The sequence below is a fragment of the Gavialis gangeticus genome, unplaced genomic scaffold (genome assembly GCF_001723915.1).
Source record: "Gavialis gangeticus isolate Ggan-Ray unplaced genomic scaffold, GavGan_comp1, whole genome shotgun sequence".
In the NCBI taxonomy this organism is placed as follows: domain Eukaryota; kingdom Metazoa; phylum Chordata; order Crocodylia; family Gavialidae; genus Gavialis; species Gavialis gangeticus.
The window spans coordinates 15,321,397-15,347,189 of NW_017729014.1; the positions used below are offsets into that span (position 1 = coordinate 15,321,397).

At 45.4% G+C, this 25,793-nt stretch overlaps 2 protein-coding genes across 2 annotated transcripts in view; both read left to right on the plus strand.

The window, feature by feature from the left end:
• SCNN1D (sodium channel epithelial 1 delta subunit) overlaps positions 1-8,945 on the plus strand; it is an 18,750-nt gene extending 9,805 nt beyond the window's left edge. Inside the window, exons 4-12 of the mRNA XM_019511825.1 lie at positions 145-248; positions 500-663; positions 1,717-1,815; positions 2,325-2,442; positions 3,361-3,439; positions 4,376-4,433; positions 5,278-5,333; positions 6,901-6,976; positions 7,641-8,945. Coding sequence (XP_019367370.1) covers positions 145-248; positions 500-663; positions 1,717-1,815; positions 2,325-2,442; positions 3,361-3,439; positions 4,376-4,433; positions 5,278-5,333; positions 6,901-6,976; positions 7,641-8,048 — 1,162 coding nt within the window. The 3' untranslated portion in view covers positions 8,049-8,945. The remainder of the gene's footprint in view (positions 1-144; positions 249-499; positions 664-1,716; positions 1,816-2,324; positions 2,443-3,360; positions 3,440-4,375; positions 4,434-5,277; positions 5,334-6,900; positions 6,977-7,640) is intronic.
• Positions 8,946-20,243: 11,298 nt separating this feature from the next.
• LOC109293740 (phospholipase A2 homolog otoconin-22-like) lies at positions 20,244-23,272 on the plus strand. The gene is made up of 4 exons (XM_019511827.1): positions 20,244-20,371; positions 21,482-21,626; positions 22,001-22,107; positions 22,906-23,272. The coding sequence occupies exons 1-4, from the start codon at positions 20,323-20,325 to the stop codon at positions 23,049-23,051; spliced, it is 447 nt and encodes a 148-aa protein (XP_019367372.1). The 5' UTR covers positions 20,244-20,322; the 3' UTR covers positions 23,052-23,272.
• Positions 23,273-25,793: the final 2,521 nt, after the last annotated feature.

Below are 25,793 nucleotides of genomic sequence, written 5' to 3' on the forward strand. Positions count from 1 at the left end.
GGCCAGGAGTCATCTTTTTTATTATGTTCGGGGGGGGGGGGGGGCGTCCAGTTTAGCTGGACCCTTGTGACACTACCACCATAAAGATAACAGAGCAGAGATTTTTTCCACTCAATGGTTCATATTTGTGTTTCCTCTTTGCAGGGACTATGATCATTTTCACCACCCGGTCTATGGAAGTTGCTACACTTTTAACAAAGACGGAACAAATCCCTTTTGGGAAGCAACAAAACCTGGCGTTGCCTATGGTATGTTGTCTGGTGAAGGGGCAGGGAGGAAAGACTAAGCAAAGATCACTCCACAGAAAAGGGATTGCACATCCTTTTTGGCACGGACTCTAGCAAAGGTTGCACCAAGCTGCATTCTGAGCATGCAACCTGCATAACTTCTCTAGCTATATTGGGAGTACGAGAGATTATGTTAACTCCCAGCCTCGGTGTAAGGAGTTGTGGTTGAAAGTTAAGGTTTAATGAAGGCTTTCCTTTCCTTTTGTTTCCAGGACTTTCTCTAATCCTAAAAGCAGAGCAGAAGGATCACATAGCACTGCTGTCAACAGTGGCTGGCGTGAAAGTGATGATCCACAACCACAATCAGACGCCGTTCCTCGAGCATGAAGGGTTTGACATTAGACCAGGGATCGCGACTACCATAGGGATCCAACAGGTGTGCTGACCTTGCTCATCAGCATCCGTTCGGTTCCTTTTTCAGGTGATAATGGCAGGTTATGAGCAAAGGGATGGCCTTACTCTGGCCCAACTCTTCCCTGTTCACCATAATCCATTGCGTCTCTACCCATTAGCTAGCTTTTGCCCATGTCACAATGTTTGTACTAATCCCCACCTTCTCCAGGTTAATAATTTCCCACATGGCACTAGATCAAATGTTTAATGGAGTTCAACTAGATTAGATCTTGTTTTTCTTCTTATCTTAAAGATCAGATAGCTTATTAAAGGAAAGATAAGTTTAGTGTGGTTTAATCCACTTCGGGATAAAGCAAGACTGTGTTTACCATTTCCCTCTAGGTCTTTCAAAATTTCTTCTAAAGACTTGCTCCCCACTGAAGTCAAACAAGACTTGTGGTTGCCCAAATTGTATGAATTCAGCTTCTTAAATACAAGTACCAAATTTGCTGTTCTCCAATACTATAGTATTACCCGTGATTTTGTAGATTCATTAGAAATCCTTGCTATTGCACCTACAATTTCATGTGCTAGCTCTTCCAAAGTTCTGGGATGGAAATGATCTTTCTCCTGTTTCTCCCCGAACACGAGTACATTGAACTCCTTGACACTTGCTTCTATTTTAGTAGCCTCCTGGAATTAACCATCCTGCCTTTTTACTCCCATGTCCAATTCCCTTTGGTAGACACAGGAGCAAGTTATTCATTTAGTTTTTGGGCTACCCCCTGATGGTCTCTAATCTCCTCCCCATCATCTCTACATACCAGCCCCACTTCTCCCCTCGTTTTCTATTTATGTGTGTGGCCAAAATGGCTTTGCTGTTTGTTTTAATTTCCTTTGCAGGGTTTAACTCAGCCTGATTTTAGCCTGACCTCTAAATATAGCTTCTGGTCCGTCTCTTTTTTTATTTTTATTTATTTTTTTGCTCCCCAGTCTTTGTGGTCTATTTGTTTAGTCCTAACATGCCTTTTGAACTGTTTACCCATCTGATTGATGCTTCCCAATCATATGAGGCTCTTTTTCTGCGTGTCCACAGGATGAGGTACATCGCTTGGGTGGGAATTATGGGAAATGCACCGTTAATGGAGATGATGTGAACGTCAAGCTCCTGTACAAAAGTTCCTACACACTGCAGGTAATTCCAAAGCAGAGGGTTTGATTTCCTCGGAGCATCATTCACGCTCAGATAACCTCTTGCATGCTTTCCAAGCAAGGAGTTAGATGCTAGCAGCACAGCGACCAATACGTTGGTTATGACCCTTCTGAAGATGCTTATACACGCACGCAGTATTGACATTACAATTTAATCTATTGGCCAGGGGACATTGAGTTCAGGAGACTAGAGTTTTCTCTCGCTTGTCGGACTAGACTGAATTGGAGACAGGTGGATGCCGAGTTAAGTGGACAGTGGGTCTCTTCCACTTCCAGAACTGGTGTTCCTGTGCCCTCAGAAGTTTGTTTTCTTCTGGTTTTGACGCCTATCCAGCCTTTGAATATTTGAAACATTAAATTGAGGGCTTGTGAAAACCCTTTGCCCCAGGTTGCAACCACTGCATTTTGGCAAGGAAGAAGTCTTCTCACATGTTACTGGGCAAAGAGTAGGACACCAGGTCTCTCACTTACTTGTCATTCTGCTTTTTTCAGGCATGTGTGCATTCCTGCTTCCAGAACATCATGATTCAACGTTGTGGCTGTGGATACTATTACTACCCACTGCCTCCTGATGCTGAATATTGTAACTACAACAAGCATCCTGCATGGGGTAAGGGCACTGGAAATGCCATCCCAGACATGGCTTGCAAGAACAGGTTGTTAAGTTGACTTCTGAACTGATGCCTCTTCTACCACGTATTTGGAGGATGCCTGGAGAACATTGGTTAGAAGTAGGCCAGTGAAATAATTCACTAGCTTGTCACCATAACTATTGATGCCGTTTACCTCACAGGAGAAAAGAAGAGAGTCTAGTTTAATAAACATTTTTCTACATTGCAAAAGCCTTTTGGTGGGCAGCCCCATTTCCAAAGAGACTGGTATCATTTGTTCTTGTGCCCAAATCTTATTAGACTGCAACGACATCATAAAAGCATGGAAAATGTGGGCTGGAAGGGACTTGAAGAAGTCACCTAGTCCAACCCTTTGCTCAAAGCAGGACTATCTCCAACTAGATCATCCCAGCCAAGGCTTTGGCTACCAGGATCTTAACAGCCTCTAAGCACAGAGACTCTACAACCTGTCTGGGTAGCCTGTTCCAGGGCTTTACTACTTTCCTATCCATAGGCACAATGATGGTAGGGGAGTGTCTCGACGCCATTAAAGCACCACTTCCTGCAGAGATTAAGAATTTAAAAAAAAAGTGGGGCATGCCAGAGCCCAACCTACTCCTTTGCAATGTTACATTGCCACTCCAAGTAGCAACTGCCTTATACAAGTGTTATTATCTGTAGGAGGACACTCTCCTCTTCTGATTGATGCCTCTCCAAGTGACTCTTGCTGAAGTTTCTTGAATGAAATCCTGAGCCACCTGCACCCGTTCCACAGCGAGGGGCAGAGAGCAAAACACTCTCTCCCCCTTTGAGCGAGAACGTGGTGTGCCTAGGAGGGTGCAACGATGGGGTTTGGGGAGTGCATTTCCTGGGGGAGCCACCTGTCTGAGTGTGCCCCTTTCCATTTCCTCCTCCAGGTCACTGCTTCTACAAGCTGTACAACCGGCTCGCGGATCACCACCTCAGCTGTTTCAGCAAGTGCCCTAAACCATGCCGGTGAGTCACTAGCGCAGAGGACACATATTGCTAAGCCCATAGAAGAGGAAGGGCTCCAACAGGGGTGCAGCTAGCTCAGCTCTGAGACTTGCATGTGCATTGTCCAGTCCATCATACTGTAGGCAGGCATCCAATCCCTCGCGATTGGAAGGCTCACCTTCTCATTTGCTTGGATATCTACCTACCTCTTGCTGGCTTCATTTAGAGTGGCTAGCAGGTAACATGTAGGGTCAGTCCATTATATAGGGATAGAAACCGTAAAATTAGCTTGATGAAGGTCCGTATCAAGACCCATTTAAGCCTGCTGTGAAAAGGCTGCTGCTTCAGGGCTACCACATTTCATGTTCTCTAGTATACATAGGAAACACACTCATGCATGCACACTCAGAGCCAAGCAAGTCATGGGATTTTCATTTTAGTAGCAAAAAAGAGAAATAGGAAAAAAAAATTGTTTTGGATGACAAACTGATTTGTTTCACCGGGGGCGGGGAATCTAATTGAGAAACGGTTTGCTTTGGGTCAACCAGAAACACTTTGTTCTACCTGAACCAAAATGCTGCCTGTAATTTTGGGATTATTTGACCTGTTTTTAACCTTTATTTTCTTTGAATATGGACCAGATTTTAAAAGGTAAAATGCCCTTTTGAATTGAGAAGTTTAAATGAACTGTTTGGGGGAATTCTTAAATTTGCCCCCTATTTTTTTCAGCCCAAGTCATTCACCAAATTTACGAATGGTTACTTCTGGTCCCTCCCAGAACGCCATTTTTCAGCAAATTTAGCATTTGTCAAAATTAAATTGTCCTGTTCTCATGTTTGCATCCAAAGTGTCTCAAGGACTTCCGTTGGTAGAGTTGAGGGCGTTAACCTTTTTTTATTCATTCATTTTTAAATCCTGGAACCATCATGACCATCATTTTTTGTTTCACCCTAACAGTGAATCATGGTACAAGGTATCTGCAGGGACTGCTAAATGGCCATCACCAAATTCGGAGGTAATGTCTGCATCAATACAGTGTTGTTTGGAGGGGAAGCCGTCTTTACTGTGGTTACATATGTTACTGGCCCATGAGGCCGGTTCCAAGGGATGGGAGGCTGGAGGGTCTAGTACAAAACTAAGATGGGAAAGTTGGATTGAAGTAAGCCATCCTGGCTAGGATGCTGGATACTGAAGAACAGCCTTGTAGATAAGGCATTAATAGAGGGAGACTTGGGAGATTTGGGCTAAGTTTTAGTTCTGTTACAAGTCTGGAGCAAGTCACTTCAACTCTGTACCTCAGTTCCCTATGTGTAAAATGGAGTTGTCGATAACCTCCTATCCCATTATTGTTCATGAGGGGCTGAGAAACTGTCATGGGACCCTCAGGACTTTCTGGATGACAGTCTCCTGTGTCTCTTATTTTAATGTCACCTGGGTATTAAAATGCATACCCTAAGGACTGCCATATTTGTACCTTTACACTACTCGGTATTCCATATGACAGGCAATGGTTTATCATCAATGGTGCACTAGTTTTAAAGCATGATTTACCTTCATAGCAGCCATTCAAAAAGAGTCACCATTTACACACATCTGGCTATTTCTCGGTCTTCAGAGGAAGAACCGATCTGAGATCCTGCTGTGCTGGTCTTCAAATTTAGCAATGGTCATTTTTCATGTGACATTTCGCCCTATAGAATATTAAGCACACCTATGAGAGTAGTATTACTGTACCGCCTCTACAGGTTCGAGAGAATATGGATAATTATAGAACTTGAGGCATAATAAACTGGCTGCAATAATCTGGTGCCAGTTCCAAGAGAGGGAATGACCATTAATACAGAAATATTGTGTTTCAGGACTGGATCCGCCGGGCTCTGAGTCAACAGAAAGGATACAACTCTACTAGCAACAGGTTAGTAACTAATAGAGGATGATGGGGTGTGATGTTCATCCAAGGATAGCCGAATGATTGACAGCCCCTGAACTAGTTTGTTTTCACGGAGTGATACTCATTCCATCCTACAGCAACAGACTAGTATTAAACACAGCCCGAGCTAAATATTTCCCTGTCACTGGAAATATTGACTACACGGGCGCATGTAGAGTATGCCTATGTGCACACCAAGAGATGCTCATTCTGACATCCTAGTTGTCCAGATAAGTGATCTAGCTGCAAAACATGGCATTGAGAGGCACTGGGGACCTGACCAAGAGCCCACCGATGTCCATTGGAAAGATTCTCACCGACTTCAAGGACTGGATCAGGCCTCGTGTCTTCCTTCAGTTTAACAGTTCAAATCCTTACTAGGCCATGCTTTTAGTCTAGCGTAAAGACCTATTTGCGAGTATAGCAAGGCGGGCATCCCTGCTAGCTGCAGCTAGCCCCCCACCTGCCTCTGAGCATGCTGCCTGCCCGTCTTGCCCGCCATGCCTTGTTGGCAATTAATAAGTTGTTAAATAAGGCAGGAGGCTGCCCATTATTGCAGCCCAATATTTGGGGGGTGTCCACAGCTCTGTACCTCCCCTACACCGCAGCCCAAGCCTTGCAGATGGCATCCAGATGTTACAGTGCTCCCAGCCTACAGTCAGAGCAAGCTTAGGCCATGCCGTCAGGCCTCAGTCACACACACATCCATACTGCCCGCCTCTCACTCAGGCCTCGCACATTCCACCCTCTCACAGGGTCTCTTTCATACATCAGCAACTTACTCCACCTTGCTCCTCCTTGGAGCAGGCCTTCTTTGGCCATGGGCTTAGAAAGTTCATTTCTTGGGGGGCAGATGTATCATCTGTTGGGCCTCTCCCACAACCCTCACCAGGGTAGCGGCCAGCCAATTACCCAACCAGGTCCAAGCATACTCTGGCCCCTTCCAGGGGCAACAAACACACACACAGAGAGCCCCACCAGGCCACCCACTCCTGGCAGGGTGCAGTTTTAAGTCATGCCCAGGATCAGAAGCATCCTAGCCAGCTCCTGCCCTTACCTCCTGTTGCTCTATACAGCCTCACAACCAAGCAAAGTTGTTACCTGCTCTGCCAGCACCAAAATGCCCTGCTTATGTAGGCAGCCCTGAGTCTAAAATGGCTGCCCTAATCAGGCACCTGCTGGCTGCTAGGCTCAGGCCCTTAAAGTGGCAGGCACAAACAGTGCCCTGCCACAGCAAGGTTTCTCTATTAAAAGAAAATTAAATGCCAATGCTAAATGGTTTCATAGAATCCCTTGGTTTCATAGAGTTTAAGCTTAGAAGGCAATGTTAGATTATCTAGCCTGATCTGCTATATGTAATAAGGTTTGCGTGTTTATATTGAGCCCCAAAACTAGTTAGGCTACAACATTTCAGCCCCCAGAAATCTAGACTCTGGGCCATAAGCAGAAAAGAGGAGAGATCCACATACCATCAGCACCTGAAGCTCCTGCAATGGGTAGACTGCTGTGTAGGGATCTCGCTTCTGCTAATTACCTCCACTCTCCTCTGCAGGAAAGATATCGCCAAGGTGAATATCTTCTACCATCAACTGAACTATCAGTCTGTGAATGAGTCTCCATTACTCACAGTAAGTTGCACTGGATCAGCTCATGGCTTTAATCATCGTCTCTGCTCCTGGCAATGGCCAAGATCAGAACTTAGTAAAGAAATGCAGCTAACACCCTGGGAATGTCTAGCCAATTATGCAGGGCTGCACTGGGGCATAGAGAGGACTGCTTCCTCTTCCTAACCGTTCCATGGGATCAGATCAGCTCTGAAGCATGAGATTTGATAACATTTAGTGCCTGACATGCAGAGAGGATTTTGAACCTGTTCATGCTACAGGCTAATGTCTTTTCAGACATGCCCATTCGCCATCCACGCCCCAGGGAAGGAGGTAGGACTGCAAAGGCCTTATCATTTACTGCCACTATGTACAGCCGATACTTAATGTTAACACCTTGTTTCTGTGCGCATATGTAGTGTGGTGTGGTAGCTGGGCATGTCCTGCTATTCATTGCCCATGGGTTTGCAGAATCCAACCCAGAGCATTTACACTGGGGGTAGGCATGGGTGTTGCAATAGGCTGAATTACAAGGGTGAAAGGACCTTGCAGACTGAGCATCACATCACTTCCGGGGCTTTGGAGATAGCTATGGGAACATATGGGGATTTAAAACCAAGTGCTGCAGTGGGCAGCAATCAGCTGTGAATATTCTAACTGTAATCATTTCTGCTTGTCCTGTTCACAGTTGAATCTACTCTTGTCCAACATGGGAAGCCAGTGGAGCCTATGGTTTGGGTCTTCTGTATTGTCTGTGGTTGAAATGCTTGAGTTTCTCTTGGATACAATAGTTTTCTCTCTCATCTTCGGCTACAAATGGTCCAGGTCAAAGAAGACGTTGAAGATGGCCCAAAGCCCAGTCATCTCCAGTGTGAGTTTGACACTAGAAAACTACAGAACTGTGCCTGAGGGCCCTGGTACTGAAAGCAGCTCAGCTCAGACTTTTCCCAGTGCTGGGACCCTTGTGGCAAGCAAGAATGGTGACCTACCTTTACACTCAATTTCTAACAAGATCCACACACCAGAACTGTACCCAGAAGTTGTGCTGAATGGATTTAGATACATCAAAGACCACTGTGTAGATGTAGACCCCTAAAGCTAATGCTGCATGCACAGAGCAGAAAAATATGTATGTATTATTCAGGGTACATATTCAATAGGCCTGGCTTTGAGGGCCCATGGGAATTGCAGAGGCAGGCAGCATTGCTGTTTGCTGCTTCTCTAGTGGCTCAGAGCTTAGCCTCTAAATGCTACACATCGTACTACAGCTAGGTTGGTGCCATGCTTAGATCTACTTGATCTGTGACCTTGTCTTAGGAATCATTCAAGGTCCTCCTGTCATTTTAGAAGCATTTTTCTTGGGACTTATACCATGTCTCTGGCAGTTTCATAGCTTCTGACTTACGCTGTTTTGAGGAAACCAGCTCCGACTGGACACCTTCTGACTTCAGAAAGGCCCATCAGCATTTCATAGATATTCTTGAGTTAAATGTTAACCTACCCATACATCAAATGGCTCCAGTAGACATTAACAAGCATGTGCTCTTTCCATTAATAACACCTTTGGGATGGCAACGCATGTGATAACAGGAGGCTGCAGTCACTGTAGCCTGGCTTTCAGCCCTCATCTCCTTGGTATATTGCTTTTTTTCATTTTGAGAATGATACAGAAGAACCCACTGCAGAGACACCGTTAAGCCGACCCTAAATTCTTTGCAGCGGCGTTCAGTTTCAGAGGAGGGAGAAGGAACAACTCTTTTTTTTTCTTCTCGTAAGTGGTGCCTGAATTGCTTAAAAGTTGAACATAGTGCTGCATTTTTGCTGCAATAGGTTTGTAATATACAGAAATATTTATACAGTGTAATATTAATACATGGTGGTAAATTATGTATGCATAAAATACAGGTATTTATATTTGATGCTGATGTTCAGGATAAAAAAAATACCTCCTGCAGTCGCAGTCCAGTTAATCCTGAGCTCCGCTAGAACGAGTCTGCACTGGTTTTTGTTTTGTAACTTTTTAAGTAATAAAATGCTCTGGAAACAGCGTGACCCTGTTGCATCTTCATTTAATATTTGATCTTCACCTGTCTCTTAAGGGAGACCGAAAAGGCAATGTACAGTTGTTATGTTTTCACTGAAATGTCTGTAAATGTCTCTCTATCCTGAAGTGCTGGGCAACTTGTCTAATAGCCTTTGTTCACATGAGCCAGATCTTTAAAGGAATTCAAGCCCTACAAATGGAAATACTTGCCTAGCTAAATATTCAAGTGACAAAGTTCCTAGCTGCCATTAAAAGCAATAGGCATTAGGCACCTAGATAGAAACTTTTGAAAATCACCTTTCTGTGCATGTAAGTCCTTAAATGCCATAAAAATCAGGCTTTTACTCCCCATGATCCTTGTGTCTACATCACCCTAAATGACAGAATATTATTTTAATATTGATGAGAAGTATTCCCAGCAAGATCACACTCCAAGCACCTCCTCCATAGGAAGTAGCATGGGAGGCCCAAGTGGTAACTGCTCTGAGCAAAGAAGAAAAGCATCTGTTTGGAGGCACAGTAATAATAGGTCTTGTATTACCTGCAGGCCCTTTGCACAATACACAAGTCTAATGAACCAAAGGGAAAATCCATTACAGCCACATTATTGCCCTGTGACATGTGGACCTCTCTAATCCTCAGCTGATATGGACTGGTTTCTTTGTTAGGACTCCAATATACACAAGACAGGTTTTGAAGAGCAGTGATAACACCATGGAAACATCTAAGTAATCCTACCCAACACCCAGGATGAGGTAGGGCAGTGTCACTACACCTGTTTGACAGGTGAGGAGAGAGGCAGGGAGTTTAAGTACATTTCCCAAGGGCAGCCAGCAAGGAGTGGAAGAGCTGGAACGAAGAACGTGGGAGCAATTTCTCCCAGCCCCTCTTGGTACCATGAGAGCATGTACGGTGAGAAAGTCATTGCTGCGGGAATGCAGAGTTGCCCGGTACCAATGCCTTGTGCTTTTAGGTTGCAGCAAGGTCTGGAAGGGGAGGCAGGGTGCCGAGCTGCCCACACAGGACCGAGATGTCCTTGGGCAAGTGCCTGGGCTTCTGACCCAAGGCAAAGGGTCCCTGTGAAAGAGAGCCCTGAGGACATGGGATAAGAGGGAGAAGGGAGAAACTGGGCCCTACGCAGAGCTGCTGGATATGCTAAGAGGGTAGGAAACTCCAGAAGACATAGGAATGCTTGGAAGTGTCGGTATGCATTGCTGTCATTGCTGGAGTGTTACAAAGCCCGTGTGTGCGTGTGTGTGCATGTGTGTGTGTGCGTGTGTGTGCACGCACACATGCATATGTGTGTGTGTGCATATGTGTGTGTGTGCATATGCGTGTGTGTATATATGTGTGTGTGTGTGTATATATATATGTATGTATGTAAGTGTGTATATATGTATGTGTGTATGTATATGTGTGTGTGTGTATGTGTACTTTATATATATATAAAAATACACACACACACCCCCCCCTATACCAAACTCTCAGGAAAAAGCCCACCCCCAGTCCATTCATACCTACTGCCACTGGAGCTTGCTGAATGGGGCTCCAATAGCAAGGTAAAAGCTTGGCTAAAAAGATTAATCTTGCCCCACATCCTGTAGGCTACGACTGTGAGGTAGATGTAAAGGCAGAGTGAGACTTGGAGGCTTTGCTAGGACACCCATCCACCAGTCGCCGTGATAGCAGGAACATTTTGCTGATCCCACTGGCTGGGATAGGATCTTGCAGCTGCACAGTAACCAAAGGTGGCCCATGTGGTTCAGACGAAGGTTCAAGCTCGTCTCCAAGTTCAGGGCTGTTCAGATGAGTCTGGGCCCACTGACTCAGTGGGTGGCCTTGGGCAAGTGCCTTAATCACTCAGTCTCTCCATTCCCTTAGTCTCTATGAGCTGGAATCATTATCCTTAGTTATCTCGACATTACGTTGGGCAAGTCATCCTTTGCAGTGCTTTGAAATACCATGCACTGTGTTTGCTAAGTAGTATGATCTTGTGCAACATTAGCAAAAGGTGTGTTGAAATCTAAACTCCGTAGGTGCTCTGCTCTTTTTCTTTCTGCAAAAGCCTAACCGTGGGACTAGTGCAGCAGTCCTGTTAATGCTGCTCAGACTTTTTACTCCCAGAGTTTCAAATACTAGACTAGATAAGATGTGAAAGGCAGTTGACTGGTCTGGTTTCATCTCCATGGGTCCAAAATGACCGCAGAGCTCAGTAGCTCATGTACAATGGGTGAACAAGCCACATCAGGAATGAGTAAACACTGAAGCAGGTAATCCTTACAGGGCACTGGCAGTGTTGTGTTCTGGCGAAACCCTTGAAGCAATAAGGATGTTGCAAATCAGGACAGAAATAACACTGGCAGAAATGTGTGGGTGTGTGCGTGGAATATGATGGGGTGCTGCACATCACGGCGATGGGGCAGTTTGGGGAGACTTTCTTCTGCCGCCCGCTCTAGCATTCCCATGAGGATTTTGCTACCTCCTGACATAAGCACCAGACAATGCTACAAACTTGAACAGAATAAGCACAAATCCAAATATAGGGCCAAGCGCAAAGGACAGCGGAGGTGAGGGGGGACACACTTGCACAAGCTAGTTTCCATCTGAGGACGGGCCAGAGTAGCCATCTCCGAAGGTGCGGCCGATTGCATTGGTTTTTCTCTGCCTGCTTGTGACAGACTGTTCTCTTAATCTGCAGCACCTGAGAAATAAGTCATGCAAATGCCGTGCTAGTGTTTATACCACATTGCCCTGACTTCATCATCAGATCATACGTCCCATGCTGCGTTCCCCTGTCCGTTCCACGTGAGCTGGAAACAAGGTGTGTAACGAGGTGAGTGAGTTTCTGGTGAGCAAGTGAAAAAAAAGGGTGAAATGTTTTTATAGCATTTCATCCACAGACACCCCAAACTAATCATCATCTTGAAACCTCCTTCCTCCGTGTCGTATCTCACAGATCACAGTCCTAAAAGACACCTTCAAGAGCTGTCTTGCATTGGCCATTGGCCTCTCTTGGAGACCCAATATTCAACGATACAGACTTGGATTTACACTGAACTCTCGGGTATCATAAAAGAAGAAGAGGGTCCCCTAGATCTGGGTTTTGAGGGAAAATTGCATTTCTCATATCCTCTAGTATAGTAATCCCCTGCCTTTTTTGGAGGCTTGCTTTATCCTTTATTTATAACTTTCTGGGGTATTGCCCCGTGTTTTTTGTGCTGCCCTTCTGCCACATCCTGCCCTGATGGATGGGTTTCCCATCTGACGCTAAGAGCAGTTACTCATAGCAGGTCAGGGCCTTTTTGGTAAAACGGTTTTGTGTTAAAGAACATTCCCTATGTATCAAAACCCCACCTGCGACTCCCTACATTATCCCATGGTCCCGTCTAAAGGGATTTACCTTTATGAAAAAACATTGAAAAATATTTAGACATTGTCAGATGGGACTGCTGACATGAATTATGTGGGAAGTTCCCTTTTTCTGGATGAACCCACTTACTGTTTTGCCATGTAAGTTGACATATACTTGAAAAATCATTTTTAAAGAGTGAAATGGAAGCAAAATGGTTCGACTGCAACTTTTTTTCTCTTTGTCTTTCAGGTGTTTGGTTGCGGGGAAAGTTTCACATTCTTGAAAAAACTCTTCCTGGGCCCAACTGAGAAAAAGGATCCAAAAATTACCCAGAATGGGACATCTGTTTGTTCTCCAACTCTCGCTAGCAGGGTTCTCTGTGGGTTGCTCCACCTTATGCTTTCACTGCGGCTGCGGTGACTGCCAGTGAGAAGCACCCGGCCAGTTAATCAATCATTCATTACACCTATGTCCTGTCACTCTCTATTCAACCTGGCCCCTATTCTTTTTTTTTCCCCTCAGCTCCTGTTAAACCTGTATTTGCTGCTTTAAAAGGTTTTGCAGCTCCTGACTGCTGCTTGTGGACAAAGCCATTGAACTCAAAGCTGCATTGATTGCATTAAACTGTCATTAATGCATCACCCCATTGGTCTGGAATCCAGAGCGTTCACTGAAACCTTCTGTTCCCTCTAGGAGTTTCCCATCAGGCCTCTCATTTTATAGAAATGATTAGTAGTAGGTAACCGTGGATCCTTTTGGATGATGGTGTATGCGTGAGAGACCATCAGATCTTTTGACGCATACAGCCAGGCAGGAGTATGGAGTGGAGTCTGCCCAGACCCCGCTTTACACCATTGACACAGACTAGAGTCCAGATTTCGATGTCTTGATATAATTAATGGGCATGACTAAGAAATTGCTTTGTGGTGGGAGCTGGGAACTTCAATTGTAGTAGCTGGGCAGAAGCCGGAAAGAGGCAACGTCCCACCGCGTGGCCTGCATTAAGGATGTACATGCATACGCTCCTGAATCACAAAGAGGGATGATGACCGCTGGGGAGAGCTGGGCTGAAATTCTCTGACCCGTCAGAAAATGCCAGTTCATAGAAAGCAAAATGTTTTGTGGAAATGCACGATCAAAATATAGTTTGGGGGAAAACACAGAATGATGCACCCTGAGGAGTTTGGAAAGGAATGGTCCTGCCTTGTCAGAACAGAGAGTTTTCCTTTTCCAATCTGAAACAGCTTTACATTTTTATTTCTTCTTTTTTTTTCACTCTCTTGGTTTGATTCCATTTTTTAAATGGAAACATTTCAGAATGATAAAATTCCTTTAAAAAACAGAAAACCTGGCACTTGCCCCAGCATACTGTTGAGATAACATTATATTGGCTTTAACTCCCAGGCCTCAAACACTAGATCCTGGATAATAAGTGCTTGTTCACGTGTCCTAATTATGCTGGATCTCTGTTGAAATTCTCTATAATAGCATTCTCCGTATAGTGGTAACAGCAATAGGAGTCAATTATTATAGAAGCCATTGCACTGTCAAAGCATTCTTAAAAACAGCCTTAAAAGTTAAGCTAGTTAAAACTGGAGTTCCTTGGGAACCAAATTTCGATTCTTCAGGAAGTTGCAACATTTCCAATTTAGTTTCCATGCTGTATCTCACAAGGGCCAACATGTTGACTGAAATAAAAATTCCCCAACAAAAATTGGAACATTTGGAACTTCCAAAATCTGACCATTTGGTGATGTTATAATATCATACAGAATATTACATATATCATATAATGCTGTATGATAAAAGTCAAGACAAAATTAAACGAAATAAGAACATGATAACCAATTGTATTAATTTCCCTCCCCTAAAATTTCATTGAAATCATGTTTCTGTGAAGTATCCATGAAGAATTTGTCAACTACCATTAGAAGAGGTTTCACAAAAATGGACAGCGCTATGCAAAGAGATCTGAGTGATTCGATCCAAAACCCCACAGACAAAGCAACTCAGCAGATGGGACTGGGACTGGGGAGACTGCCCCAATCACTATTCTCAACACTTTATTGGTCATCTCACACTGTAAACCATCGTGCAATGACCACATAACCTGCACACGTGATTTGGAGTCAGAAATAGCCTTATTTCCTGTTTAGTAGCAACAGTGCTCTTTATTTCTGCAATAGCTTCAACTTGACAATCTTAAAGCATTGTACAAAACCTAAGGAATGAAGCCTCACCCCATCTTTGTATTGCAGATGCTACTGTCACTGTGTTTACTGCTGAGGAAAGAGAGGTCAAATGGTTTGCAAGGCACTGCAAGAAACTGGGAACTTGAGTGCATGAACAGGATAGCAAGTATTGAGGCATGAGCTGCTGAAAAGTTAAAGTAGCTGTTTGGAGCTAGTGCTGCTCAAGCTGGACTTGTCCCATTTAGGGAGGCAGTAGCCCATGAAGCTTTACTGTAGCACCATCTGGCACGATCTGAAGGCAGCGTAGACATACCCTGAGCTAACCAGGAGATGAACACCGTGGACCTGATCGATAAAACCGAAGAAAGAAATCACTGCAAGATGCATCCGCAGTACTCAGCCTGAGCCAAGCTAAAATCTGAGATCCAAACACCCCTGATGTCTCCCAAACCTCAGGTATAATTGCTCATTGTAATAGCAAGGGAGGGATGTGCCCCTGTGCTCCACAGTGTTTAATTATCTAACTTCTCCCTCCAGCCAGGCTTTGGAAGCCATGTGTTTGTTCTGTCCATCTCCAGCCCACAAGGGCTAATGATCTCATCTGATAAATACACAGCAAGCCTCTCATTTGCCACCGTCATCTATTTACTTTCCGGCCTCAGTGGTCACCAGGCGGGTGAAACGCACTTAGAGGCAGCCCTATCATCATACTGCATTTAACTGCTGCCCTACTATCTACCCTCAAATTCATGGATAACTCAAAATGACAAAGGGGACATCTGTGGTGTGCAGTGATGGAAAGTGAACCTTGGCCTTTCTGCTAGAAAGGATCCATGTCTAGTTGCCATGCTGTTAAAGCACATATAGGAATGTAGGAAACACCCCTGAGAAATGGTCCTGGAGGAGTGAGACCAGTACTTTGACACTCAAACCCAGAAGCAACTCCTCTTCACTAAATCTAGCACATGCTACCCTTCATATCAGCTGCTTCTTACCTTGGGGTCATGATCCCAAATAGGTCACCCCCAATACGACTGGGTTTGAGAGCCCCGTGGAAGTTCAGTTACTTCAGAAAAGGTCAAGACAAAAGTTAGGGTCTCATGCAGCGGACCTGAAGTTGGGTCACGAGAATCAGAGGCAGGTCATGGCACAAAATCCTTGGGAACTGCTGCTCTATGTTAGTCTCGGTCTGTTCTGGCCTTTGCACTAATAGTGGAGGTGAGCCTGAGCTATGAGATGTGGGGTGTGTCAGTCCCAATTACTGAAGATCCTTTTTTATGAAAACCAAGAGTAACTGAGATTTAGATCTGGATCTGAAATGTCCCAAAGATCCAGAAAGTCAATGCAGGCTTTGCTCCATGTCTGTCTCTCTCCAATATTCAATACACACCTCTCATTTTTCCGTATGTAGAAATGAAGGCAGCTGAGATTCAGCTTGGGAAGATCTCTCAGGGGCTTTCCAGGAGTGTTTATTTGCCTTCCCTCTCCGTGGTTATGCAAGTGCCTTATAACACTAAGTTGAGACATCCAGAATCTGAAACATGCATTAAGATTATCACTGCCTTGCAAAAAGAAAGCCAAAACCTGTGCTCCACCCATCAGAAAACCAGGATTTAATGAGCTGGGCACCAAGATCAGTCATAGATTCATGCTTAGTTGTCTTTCTCCTGGGAGGGAATCCCAGCGGTGCCAGCCTGCCACTGTGAAAGCCCAATTCATAACCCACACAAGTCTTACCTAGAGAGCATGTGCCTGGAGTGTGATTATTTATTACATGTATTGCCAACCTTCCCAAAGAGGCTCAGGGCAACAAAAAAAAAAGAGAAAACGCCACATGAAAATAGAATAAAATACAAAAATAAGCAAATAGATTGAAACAAACTCCCCTTCCCTGCAGGCAAGGGGTAGCAATGTTAGCAGTCCCTCCTCATCTGGGGACTATTGCAGTCCACGAGGGCTTGAGCAGCCGGCAGAAGGAGCAGTGTCTAGCCCGAAGCCCGTAGGCTGGCTGCGCCTTTCCCTTTCCCTGCTCAGGTGGCCACAGATGCTGTAGGAGCAAATTTGCCCCCCTGCAGGAGGCAACTGTCTCAATACTCCAGTTGGTTGGCGGCCAATATACATCCAGCCAGTCACGCTAAAAACAGCAGTGCAGATTCAGACCCACTGTGAGATATCTTAGCCCCATCTGATGGAGGGAGGCAGGGAGTGAAGACAAGTAGGAGGTCAACAGCAGATCCAGGCATTCAGCTTTGTTTGTAGCTCCTGGCCTCTTCTCCAGGGACAAGACCCCACCACCATCCCTTTCCTTCGCTCCCCAGGTAGGAAGGCAGCAAGCAGATGGCTCATGGCAAGCATGCCCCAACTGTTCAGAACGGCATTATTGATGAGACAATGCTGCAATAGGCATGACTCACACATAGGCTTAAACTAGCAAGCTGGTGCCTGTTCCCATCTCAGAGACACCTACGGAGGCATCAAAAAGTGAAGAAACCGTGGGATTAAATAACTCAGCCTTATGTAACGTGTCTCTGTTTCTGTTAGCACCTCAGCGCTGTGAACTAACAAACACCCCTTATCGACACCCCACAGCCCTGGTGGAAGAGGGTCTCGAGATTTACCTTGTGATCCGCACGGTCACCATCAAATAAAATCTGGCCTTGTTTGCCGCGCGCCAGTTTGCCATCTAGCCATCTAACCTATATATAAAGCTACCTCGGTATAGATTAAACAGGCAGGTCTCCGCAAAAAACAATCTGTTGTTGATGATGATCCCACCTGCAATCAGCCCGCAAACCCGCCGTTGCTGGCACTGCTGCAGAGGAAGGCTGGTCAGGCAACTGAGGCACTTAAGGGGCACTTAGGCAAACTGGTTGTATCTCTAGCTCTGCCCTAAGCTTGCTGGGTGACCCTGGGCAAGTCGTTTCACCGTTCTGTGCTTTAGTTTTCCCACCTGAGAAATAGTCATACCTATCTCCTTTTGCAAATGGCTTGAGCTCAGGAAAAGTGCTGTTTAAGAGTCAAGTGGGATCTGATCTGTAAAACGGGGGCAATGACACTTACCCCTCTTACTGGGGCAGTGTGAGGGTAAATTGATTCATGCTTCCGTGACAGCTCCAGTACCGTGACGATGGCAGCTTTAAAAAGCCTGTAAAGAGATCTCTCTGAGGCTTCAAACTTGTAAGCAACATTTCTGTGGCTATTATTTTCTTTCATAAAGTGGTGCCAGAAATATTTCTAAATCCTTTCTGTATGGATTAGATGGAAGCATGGATTCAATATTGCATAATATGCCCCGGATTAGAGGCAATTTTAAAATCTTGTACATCAAAAACAAGACTATAGGCAGTGGGTTGCCACGACCTGGCATAGGTTGTCATAGCTTCATTAAAGTCTATTGGACTGCTTCTCAGCTGTTGTAAACCAGAGTCTCCAGTGATGTCCCTGGAGCTATGCTGAGGCTCTTTTAGAATCATGGTCCATTTATTTTGCCGCTGTTCCACAGTGAGAGTTCAGGTCTAACATCACAGTGTCTCTTTGGGTCTTAAAATCTATGAATCTGCAGTTTATATAGAATCCACTGGGAAAATGGTTTAATTTTTTTAATGCATCACAGCTAGTCCTTCAGTCTCCTGGGTGGCTGGATGCATCTACATGTTCATTAATGTGCTATAGTTACTGCGCATTAAGTTTAGTACTTGCATTGCTAAGTACTAAATCAGTGCTCCGTAACTGGTGCTACTGCACAGTAGTACCAAGGCACGGCTTTTTGGTGACGTTAACTATGCAGTAGCCTAACACTACTGCACAACAGCATATTAGTTCTGCCCAGCACACTACTGTGCAGTGTTATTAGGCTACTGCACAGTGTCTTGTGTAGACACATCCTCTAGGAAGTAACTACAGTGCACCACATATAGAAAAAGAAGCGCGTGAGAAACAGCACAATAGCATTTGTTTTTGAAAGCAAAGTGTTTTCTAAAATTAACGTTTCTCTAAAATGTGTGACACAAAACACATGACAGAGCCATGTTCTGGTGAGGTTTGCATTGGCACTTGTAAGCAATGAGGTCATCCAGGACTCATTCCAATTAAAGCAGTATATTATACTGCATTATTGCATGCTTTTGTTTCTCTCCTTTCTCTCTGCCCTGCCTATGTAGTATAGCTTGAAGTATATATATATGTGTGTATATTATATATACGTGTGTGTGTATGTGTACACACACACACACACACACATATGTGTATATATATATAATACATATACATTTTATTGAATTTATAAACTAGATGGTGCATAAATAATATGTATATGTAGTGCATGTTATACATGAATATTTATTTACTTATAAAATGCATGTGTACTGTTCATATAAGTTTGATATGCATTATGCAGAAGACATGTGCATAGAAAATACAGGATGTCCAAAGTAAAATTGTCAGCTTCTAATAACAGCAAAAACTTCTTTCCATGTACGTCCTACATTCACGCAATGAAGACAATCAGGGGAGCTACATTTTATAGCCATTTAGGTCAAGCCAGGGGCTCCTTTCACAAGCCAGAGACACACAATGAAAGCAGTAACATTAGTTGAAGACACATAGTCACAGTTCCCTGTGCATGTAACATATAGGAGAACACTTATATGTAATTAATTATATACAAGATAATGGTAGATGAGCATCCAAAATACCATTAATCCTGTGTGTGTGTGCACGCGCGTGTGTGTGTGCGTGAGAGAGAGAGTATTTGCATACACAAGTCATAGTCTATCATACATAGACCATAGTCTATCACAGTCACAAATATTTTAGACACAGATTGTATGCTTTGTACAGCAAATGCAGTGGTGTTTCAGTAGACATATTTTTTAATTGCAGCCATTAAAGTAGAACCCAGTCAGTTGACTTTACAGACATTTCATGTCAATCCCGTACAAATCATGTATCAAAAGTATTAGAGGCTTTGCTAATGGTAAAGATATTGTTCATTCTGGTTTGGAAATCAGCTAACACTTCTGCATATTCTCCTGACTGCTTGTCCCACCAAAACCCCTGAGATTTCCTGTCTCTCTGCTCAGTGGCATGGAGGAGAAGAGGGAAAGGACAATGCTGCCTCCTCCTTTCATCTCAAATCATCAGCTAGCTTAACACCGCTGCACCCCCACAGGCTGAACTGGTTGAAAAGCCACCATAAACTTAATCCCAAAACACAAAGGCTTTTTTGGTGTGGGCAGAGAATGGGAGGCTCCAACAAATCAAGAGGAGCTGAAATGCATTAGCAGGGCAGCCTACGGAGCGCCCCACTAGAGCAGTCCCAAGCGACACTTCTCGGTGTGTGGCTCACTGGTATAGTCCCAACTAATGCTCTGCACATTTCTAGCAGCCTCTCACTTTAAGCAGCACTTCCTGCTGATACAATAGGCCTCCAGGTCTTCAGAAGATGAAGCTCGTTTGATTTTCAGAGGTGGATGGGAGGCAAAATCGGCTTTTTAAAACAATAAACCCCAGTAGGTTTTAAAGACCTGGTTGACCGCAGGGAGCTGCCCACATCCCCCGTTGGGCCATATGAAAATAGCCTAGTGTTTCCAGCTTGTTTCTTAGGTAATTATGGCCTCTCGGTAAAAAAAATGTGCAATTATCATAAAAAAGGGGAAAGTCAGGTCCACGTGAGAGACTGGCCGAAGTTGTATAAAGAGGCACAACGGACCTCTGAGAGAGTCAGCAGAAACCCGGGCAGGAGACGCTGTGTGTTCAAGGTGTCCCCGAGCTGTTACACACAATGGCAAGGATGGGCCACTGTCTCATCTTCGTGCTGACTTTTGCTTGCGGTAAGTAAGCACTCTAGGGCTGGTGCATGGCTCAGCTGGGGTAGCACTGGGGGTTGAAGCCAAAAGGCCTCAATGGCTAAAATCCTCTCCGCTATGTGCCAAGCAAGGCAACTGCATGCTTCTGCCATTCATCGCTATTGGCACTATAGAGTCATTCTCTGGATGCCCATCACTGCCGTCTTTGAATGATTTACCAGGCTTGATTTATGACACTAAGGGCCTTTAAAAGAGAGAAGCCCCCTTGACTTTGGTGTATGCAATACAGAGAGAAACCCCGGGAGATGGGTCTTTTGGTGGTTAGATAATTTTTGCTGCATGGATGTGGTTTTATTATACACTCGGTGGTAACTGGGTTCTCTTTTCTATGTCCGGTCCATTATTAAACAAGGGATTGAGAATATATATTTTAATAACATGAGCATGAAAACTCAGGTGTACTCAGAAGTATTGGTTGTATTGATTGTATTGGTAGTATTGATTATTATACCTCAGTATAGATAGGCTGGGTTGCACAGATAGAAATAGTTACAGGGTTATAAAATGACAGATAAATTCTTTGGGGCACAGAGCATCATATGGATTATACAGCTCTGCACACAGGCAGGACTCTAAACTTATGCAGAGTATGATGTCTGAATGTCTCCAAGAATGGACACAAAATAGGTTTACTCTGGAGTAATTTGACTTTGTTCCTGATAAAGTAAAATGGACACATGACACACAGCAATGAGCCAAAGAAAGTCACTCCATTCTGGGCTAGAGCTACTCCTTGGGAAGTAAGGAGTAAGTCTACACACCAGGGTAAAATCACACGAGTGTGCCATCCATGTGTGCACTCCTCCCTAGCCCATATCACCATGGCACAGCCATTTTCTCAATGCAAATTTGGTTCAACGCTGGAAATGCACCCACTATGGACAACTACCCTGGAAGTGCTGGTGATGTGTGCACTCCTTTACAGGACAGATATACACTTGTATAAAATCTGGTTTAAACACCACAGTAGTAATCACACTGCAGTGTATATCCATGCCCTCCAGTCCTCTCATTGCCCTTCCCTGTGACTTGCTGCAACGCTGCGCTTACCTCTTCTCCCTGCTGGTATTTTAGGCGTCACACTCGTGAGCGGCATCGCCACCCAGTTTGACGAGCTGATTCGGCTGACCACCTTCACTCACAGTCTGGCCAACTTCAGCAACTACGGATGCCACTGTGGGCCAGGGACACAAGGGGTGCCCGTGGACCCAATCGACAAGTAAGCTGGGATGAGGAAACTTGTCTGGTGCCTCATTCCCTCCAAGTCAAGGCTGGGGGTTGGTTTGGGGACTCATGACGGTAAAAGGCCAGAAGGACCCAAGGGTAAATATTGGGCATAGGCTGAAAGGAAGAGATGGGATAGTTTGCTCTGCTTCTCATCAATAAATGACTCCAGCCACAGGTGTGGGAAAGAGTGTTCGCAGGCACAGAATAGATTGTGAATGTAAAGGAAAACCACACATGCATTGGCACTAGCAAATTCAACAGCAACTAACTCGGAGCCAAGGCTCTCCTCAAGTTGGAACTGGATTCTCAACCCTGACCCTTGTTGGACCCCCCCGGTTCTTCTGCCCCTTTCTTTGCAAAACATAGGTGCTGCCACAGCCATGACTGCTGCTATAACAAGGCCCAGATGTTTGGTTGCGCTCCAGGCACTCACCGCTACAGGTTCTACGCAAACAGGGACAAGATCAAATGCGGTGAGTGAGGCGCGGGTCTTCTGGCCCGGGACAGGGTGGACGTCACAGGCGGCTGATGCAGTGCACGGTGTCGAGGCCTCGGCACAGTGCTTGGAGGTGCAGGCTTGCTACTCCCCAGGCACGTAGCTTGCCCCAGGCCTGTGGGCTGACCATAAGAAGGCACTCAAGCAAAGAGTTGTACTTTAGGGGAGAAGGAGTCTGATCCTACCTGCATCTGAGATGAGGCCCTATTTATTTCTGCTCTGCATCGGTGTCCTGGAGCAGGGCAGGGTGGGGAAAGAAGAGGTGTTATGTGGGGCTGGAAGGAGGCAGACCAGGGCATTATGCCCTGGCTGTTCAGCACTTCCCTTGGGGCTGCCGCATAGGGTAAAGCAAAGTACCTCCCCTCCCAGGAAACTGGGTTTTTATGTGTTGAGCCAAAGGTTAGGGCATAAGAGTGTAAGAATTGCCATTTACTGGGTCAGACCCGAGGTCCATCTTGCCCGGTCTCCTGTGTCACACACTGGCAGCGGGTGGATGCTGAAGGGTAGAGTGAACTGCGCGTGACCAGGGTTTTTTCCACTGTTCCTGTCTCACTTGCAGCCTCCACCGCTCCCGGTGCATGTGCAATTGCCATATTGCTCCCTTGGGAAGGGTAGATAAAGATATGGTCTCCCTGAGCCTCACTGAGCACAGATGGACACCTCTCCCCTAGTCGGAGTTGTGCCACAGCCACATCTCCAGTGTGCTGCGCTCTGCTTCCACCAGCCTCACAGGGCATACAGGTGACATGACAGCTCTGTTGGTCTTGTCCCACAGTGAAATCACGGGACCAGTGCGAGAAGATGGTATGTGAATGTGACCAGAAGGCGGCCAGCTGCTTCCGCAAGCAACTCTTCTCCTACAACCCGATGTTTCAGAACCACCCCACTGTGAGGTGCAGGGGACCCCGGCCCTTCTGCTAGGGACATCCCCCCTCCGAATAGCAAAGGGATGATCAGAAAGGGGGCCTCCCTGTGTATCTCAGTGCTCTGTGTCTCCCTGGTGCTCCTGCAGCTCCTTATAATCCATGAAAACTGTAAGCGGGTGTCTGGTTAGTGAGACACTCATAGGAAATGCAGAGCTTAACCTTTCCATTAGGAGAAACCACATGTCAGGCCTGCCTAATAAACTGCTCTGTTACTAATATTGTTCGGTGGTTGCTTCCTTTCTGCTTAAATGGTGCATTTGTGTTTGGCATTACCCTGACAAGGGAATTGTTCCTACGGCTGCCAGGCTGGGCCCCCCCAACCCAAGTGTCACTTGCTCTGGGGCAGCTGAGAGCTGTAAACATGCCAAACTAATACCGCTCGCTACAAGGCTTTAAGACTACAAAGCTCACAGCGACATGCAAGAGATACCCCATGCATCCTGCCCCGTGAACAGAACAGCTTCTGGCTAATACGGGATATTCAGTTACCCACCAAAATGGCAGGGGAGGGGACAGCTGTGTGGTGGGGAAAGGGAGCCAAGAGATTGCCAAGAGATGTGGTGGCCCGGTTTGGGGAGTTTCATAGGTCCGTAGCTGTTTGGGGCTGGAAGGGACCTTACACATCATCAGGTCCAGTCCTCTCTGCACTTGGGCAGGAAAGACCATTGGGATCAGATGACCCGAGTTGCCCAATTCTTAGACCTGCCCATCCCAGTCCATCCCCCAGTCCAGCAGTATCTCCCATCCAGCTTTGCCCAGGACCACACAGCTCCCTGAAGCACACTCCCCAGTTCCAGTGCTTTGAGGTTTTTCTTTTTTGCTTCCCTTAATAAAGAGTCACAGGGCTTGCCAGCTGAATGCCTCTTTATGGCTAGCGGTGTGCACTCCAACCCTCTCAGAGGGTCTTCTTTTGGCCTAGAGCATGCACAACTTGTTTCTACTGCTGAACAGGATTCCTGGAGCTGATATGGTCCTGGCTCCGCTCCCGTCATTGGCAAAACTCCTCTGGACTTCCGTGGAGCTAGCCTTTGTCTTCAGCTGATAAAAAGGTACCCAAAAATAGATGGGAGCTGAGCATTTCCTTAGAAGGAAATTCATTTGGCTCTCCTCTCCCCCAGCCATAAAATCATGCCTCATAAATCTCACTTGATAACCCTTCTCAGATTGAAACACTCAGTGGGTTTGATAAAGGTCTAAGGTTGGAAAGAAGGAGGGTAGGCACATGGTTTCCAAAGAAAAAGACCTACCTCAAGCCTTTATTTGCAGCTCATATGCCAGACTCTTCCATTCCCACCTTATTTAAAAAATACATTTCTTCTGCCATATGATATATTACATTTCAGCATGTAAACATGGTTTATATACATCACACAGACATTATGCTTTTATACGTCATGGTGCCTATACCGGTATAGCCCACACATAACTGTTCATAAGTATGAAATAATATTACAGGTAAAGAAATAGTAATGAAAGCCCTGCCTTACAGAAAGAGTACAGCTCTCCTAACATGGAGGTGCACATCAAGGAGGGGATATAAAGCTTTTTAAGGAAGGCAAGGTCCAGATTCAGTTTTCAGATGAGGATGATATTAATAGTTCAACCGCACTTTCCAGTGGAGGTATTGCAACAGAGACGGCAAACTGAAAAGTGAGGTGACATGTCCAGGTCACACAGCAGACTGGAGGTAGAGTCCAGCAGAGATCTCATGGCCACTGAGTCCTCCTCACATGCTCCAGCCATTTAACCACACTACCATGTAGGCATAGAAAGCCGTGTTGGGGTGGAATCCGGTTTCCCGTTTGGCCTGCTTGATCATTTCTCTAATACCATAACAATGAAGGCATGCACCTTCACCACAGCCAGCTTAACCCTATGACCCAGCATCCTCTGCCACTTGTGCTTGCAAACTGCCCTGCTACTAACTTCGTTTGGGGCGGTGGGGGGAGTAACAATCTGAGTCCATCCCAAACGGGTTTCATAGAGATTCACATGGATGATTCCCAAGGGGGGGAGTGTTGAGAGGATACATTCACTCCTTCCTCAGGCAGGAAAATCTTCCCACACTGTAGGCAAGGGCGGGGGAGTACTAAGAACCCCTTTGTGTAGAAATGCAATACATGGGCAATACAGATAAGAAATGTTTGCGCTCCAAAACAGGCACAACCATCAACTGCTTTTGTTTGGCAACTGCTTTATCCTTCCTTCTGGAGTCTGCTGACAGGACAGCCAATATCCCATGGTCGCTACGTGACTGGAGCACTGCATTGACTCGAGACTGAAACTATTTGAATATGAAATCCACCTGGCAGAAATATCATTCCTGGAATGAGTCCATTAGTAGAGGGGAAGACTATTTATCTTCCTCTGGGCTGATACAAAATATGACCAACTTTCTTGCTGCTCAGCATGGATCTTTTCACCAGTGCCAAAGACCATTTGCAGCCATTTATTGCTCTCCTGCCTGCCTCCTTCACCAGCATGGATATCCCAAAGCTACCGCAGAAGTTGGCGGTGAAGGGATTCATGTATTCTGAAGAAACTGGGTTTTTGAGTCCTCTGGGCTAATAAGACTCTCCTGGGGCCCACTGTATTTTTAGTTGCAGATGGGGGAATCTTTCGCTTAATAAATGAACAAGAGAAAAGCCAAATCTTGTTGCATGAAGTGGGTGCTTTGTTTGAAGAGGACTGGAGGACTGAGTTCACAGGGAAAGAATTGCAAAAAAAAAAAAAAAAA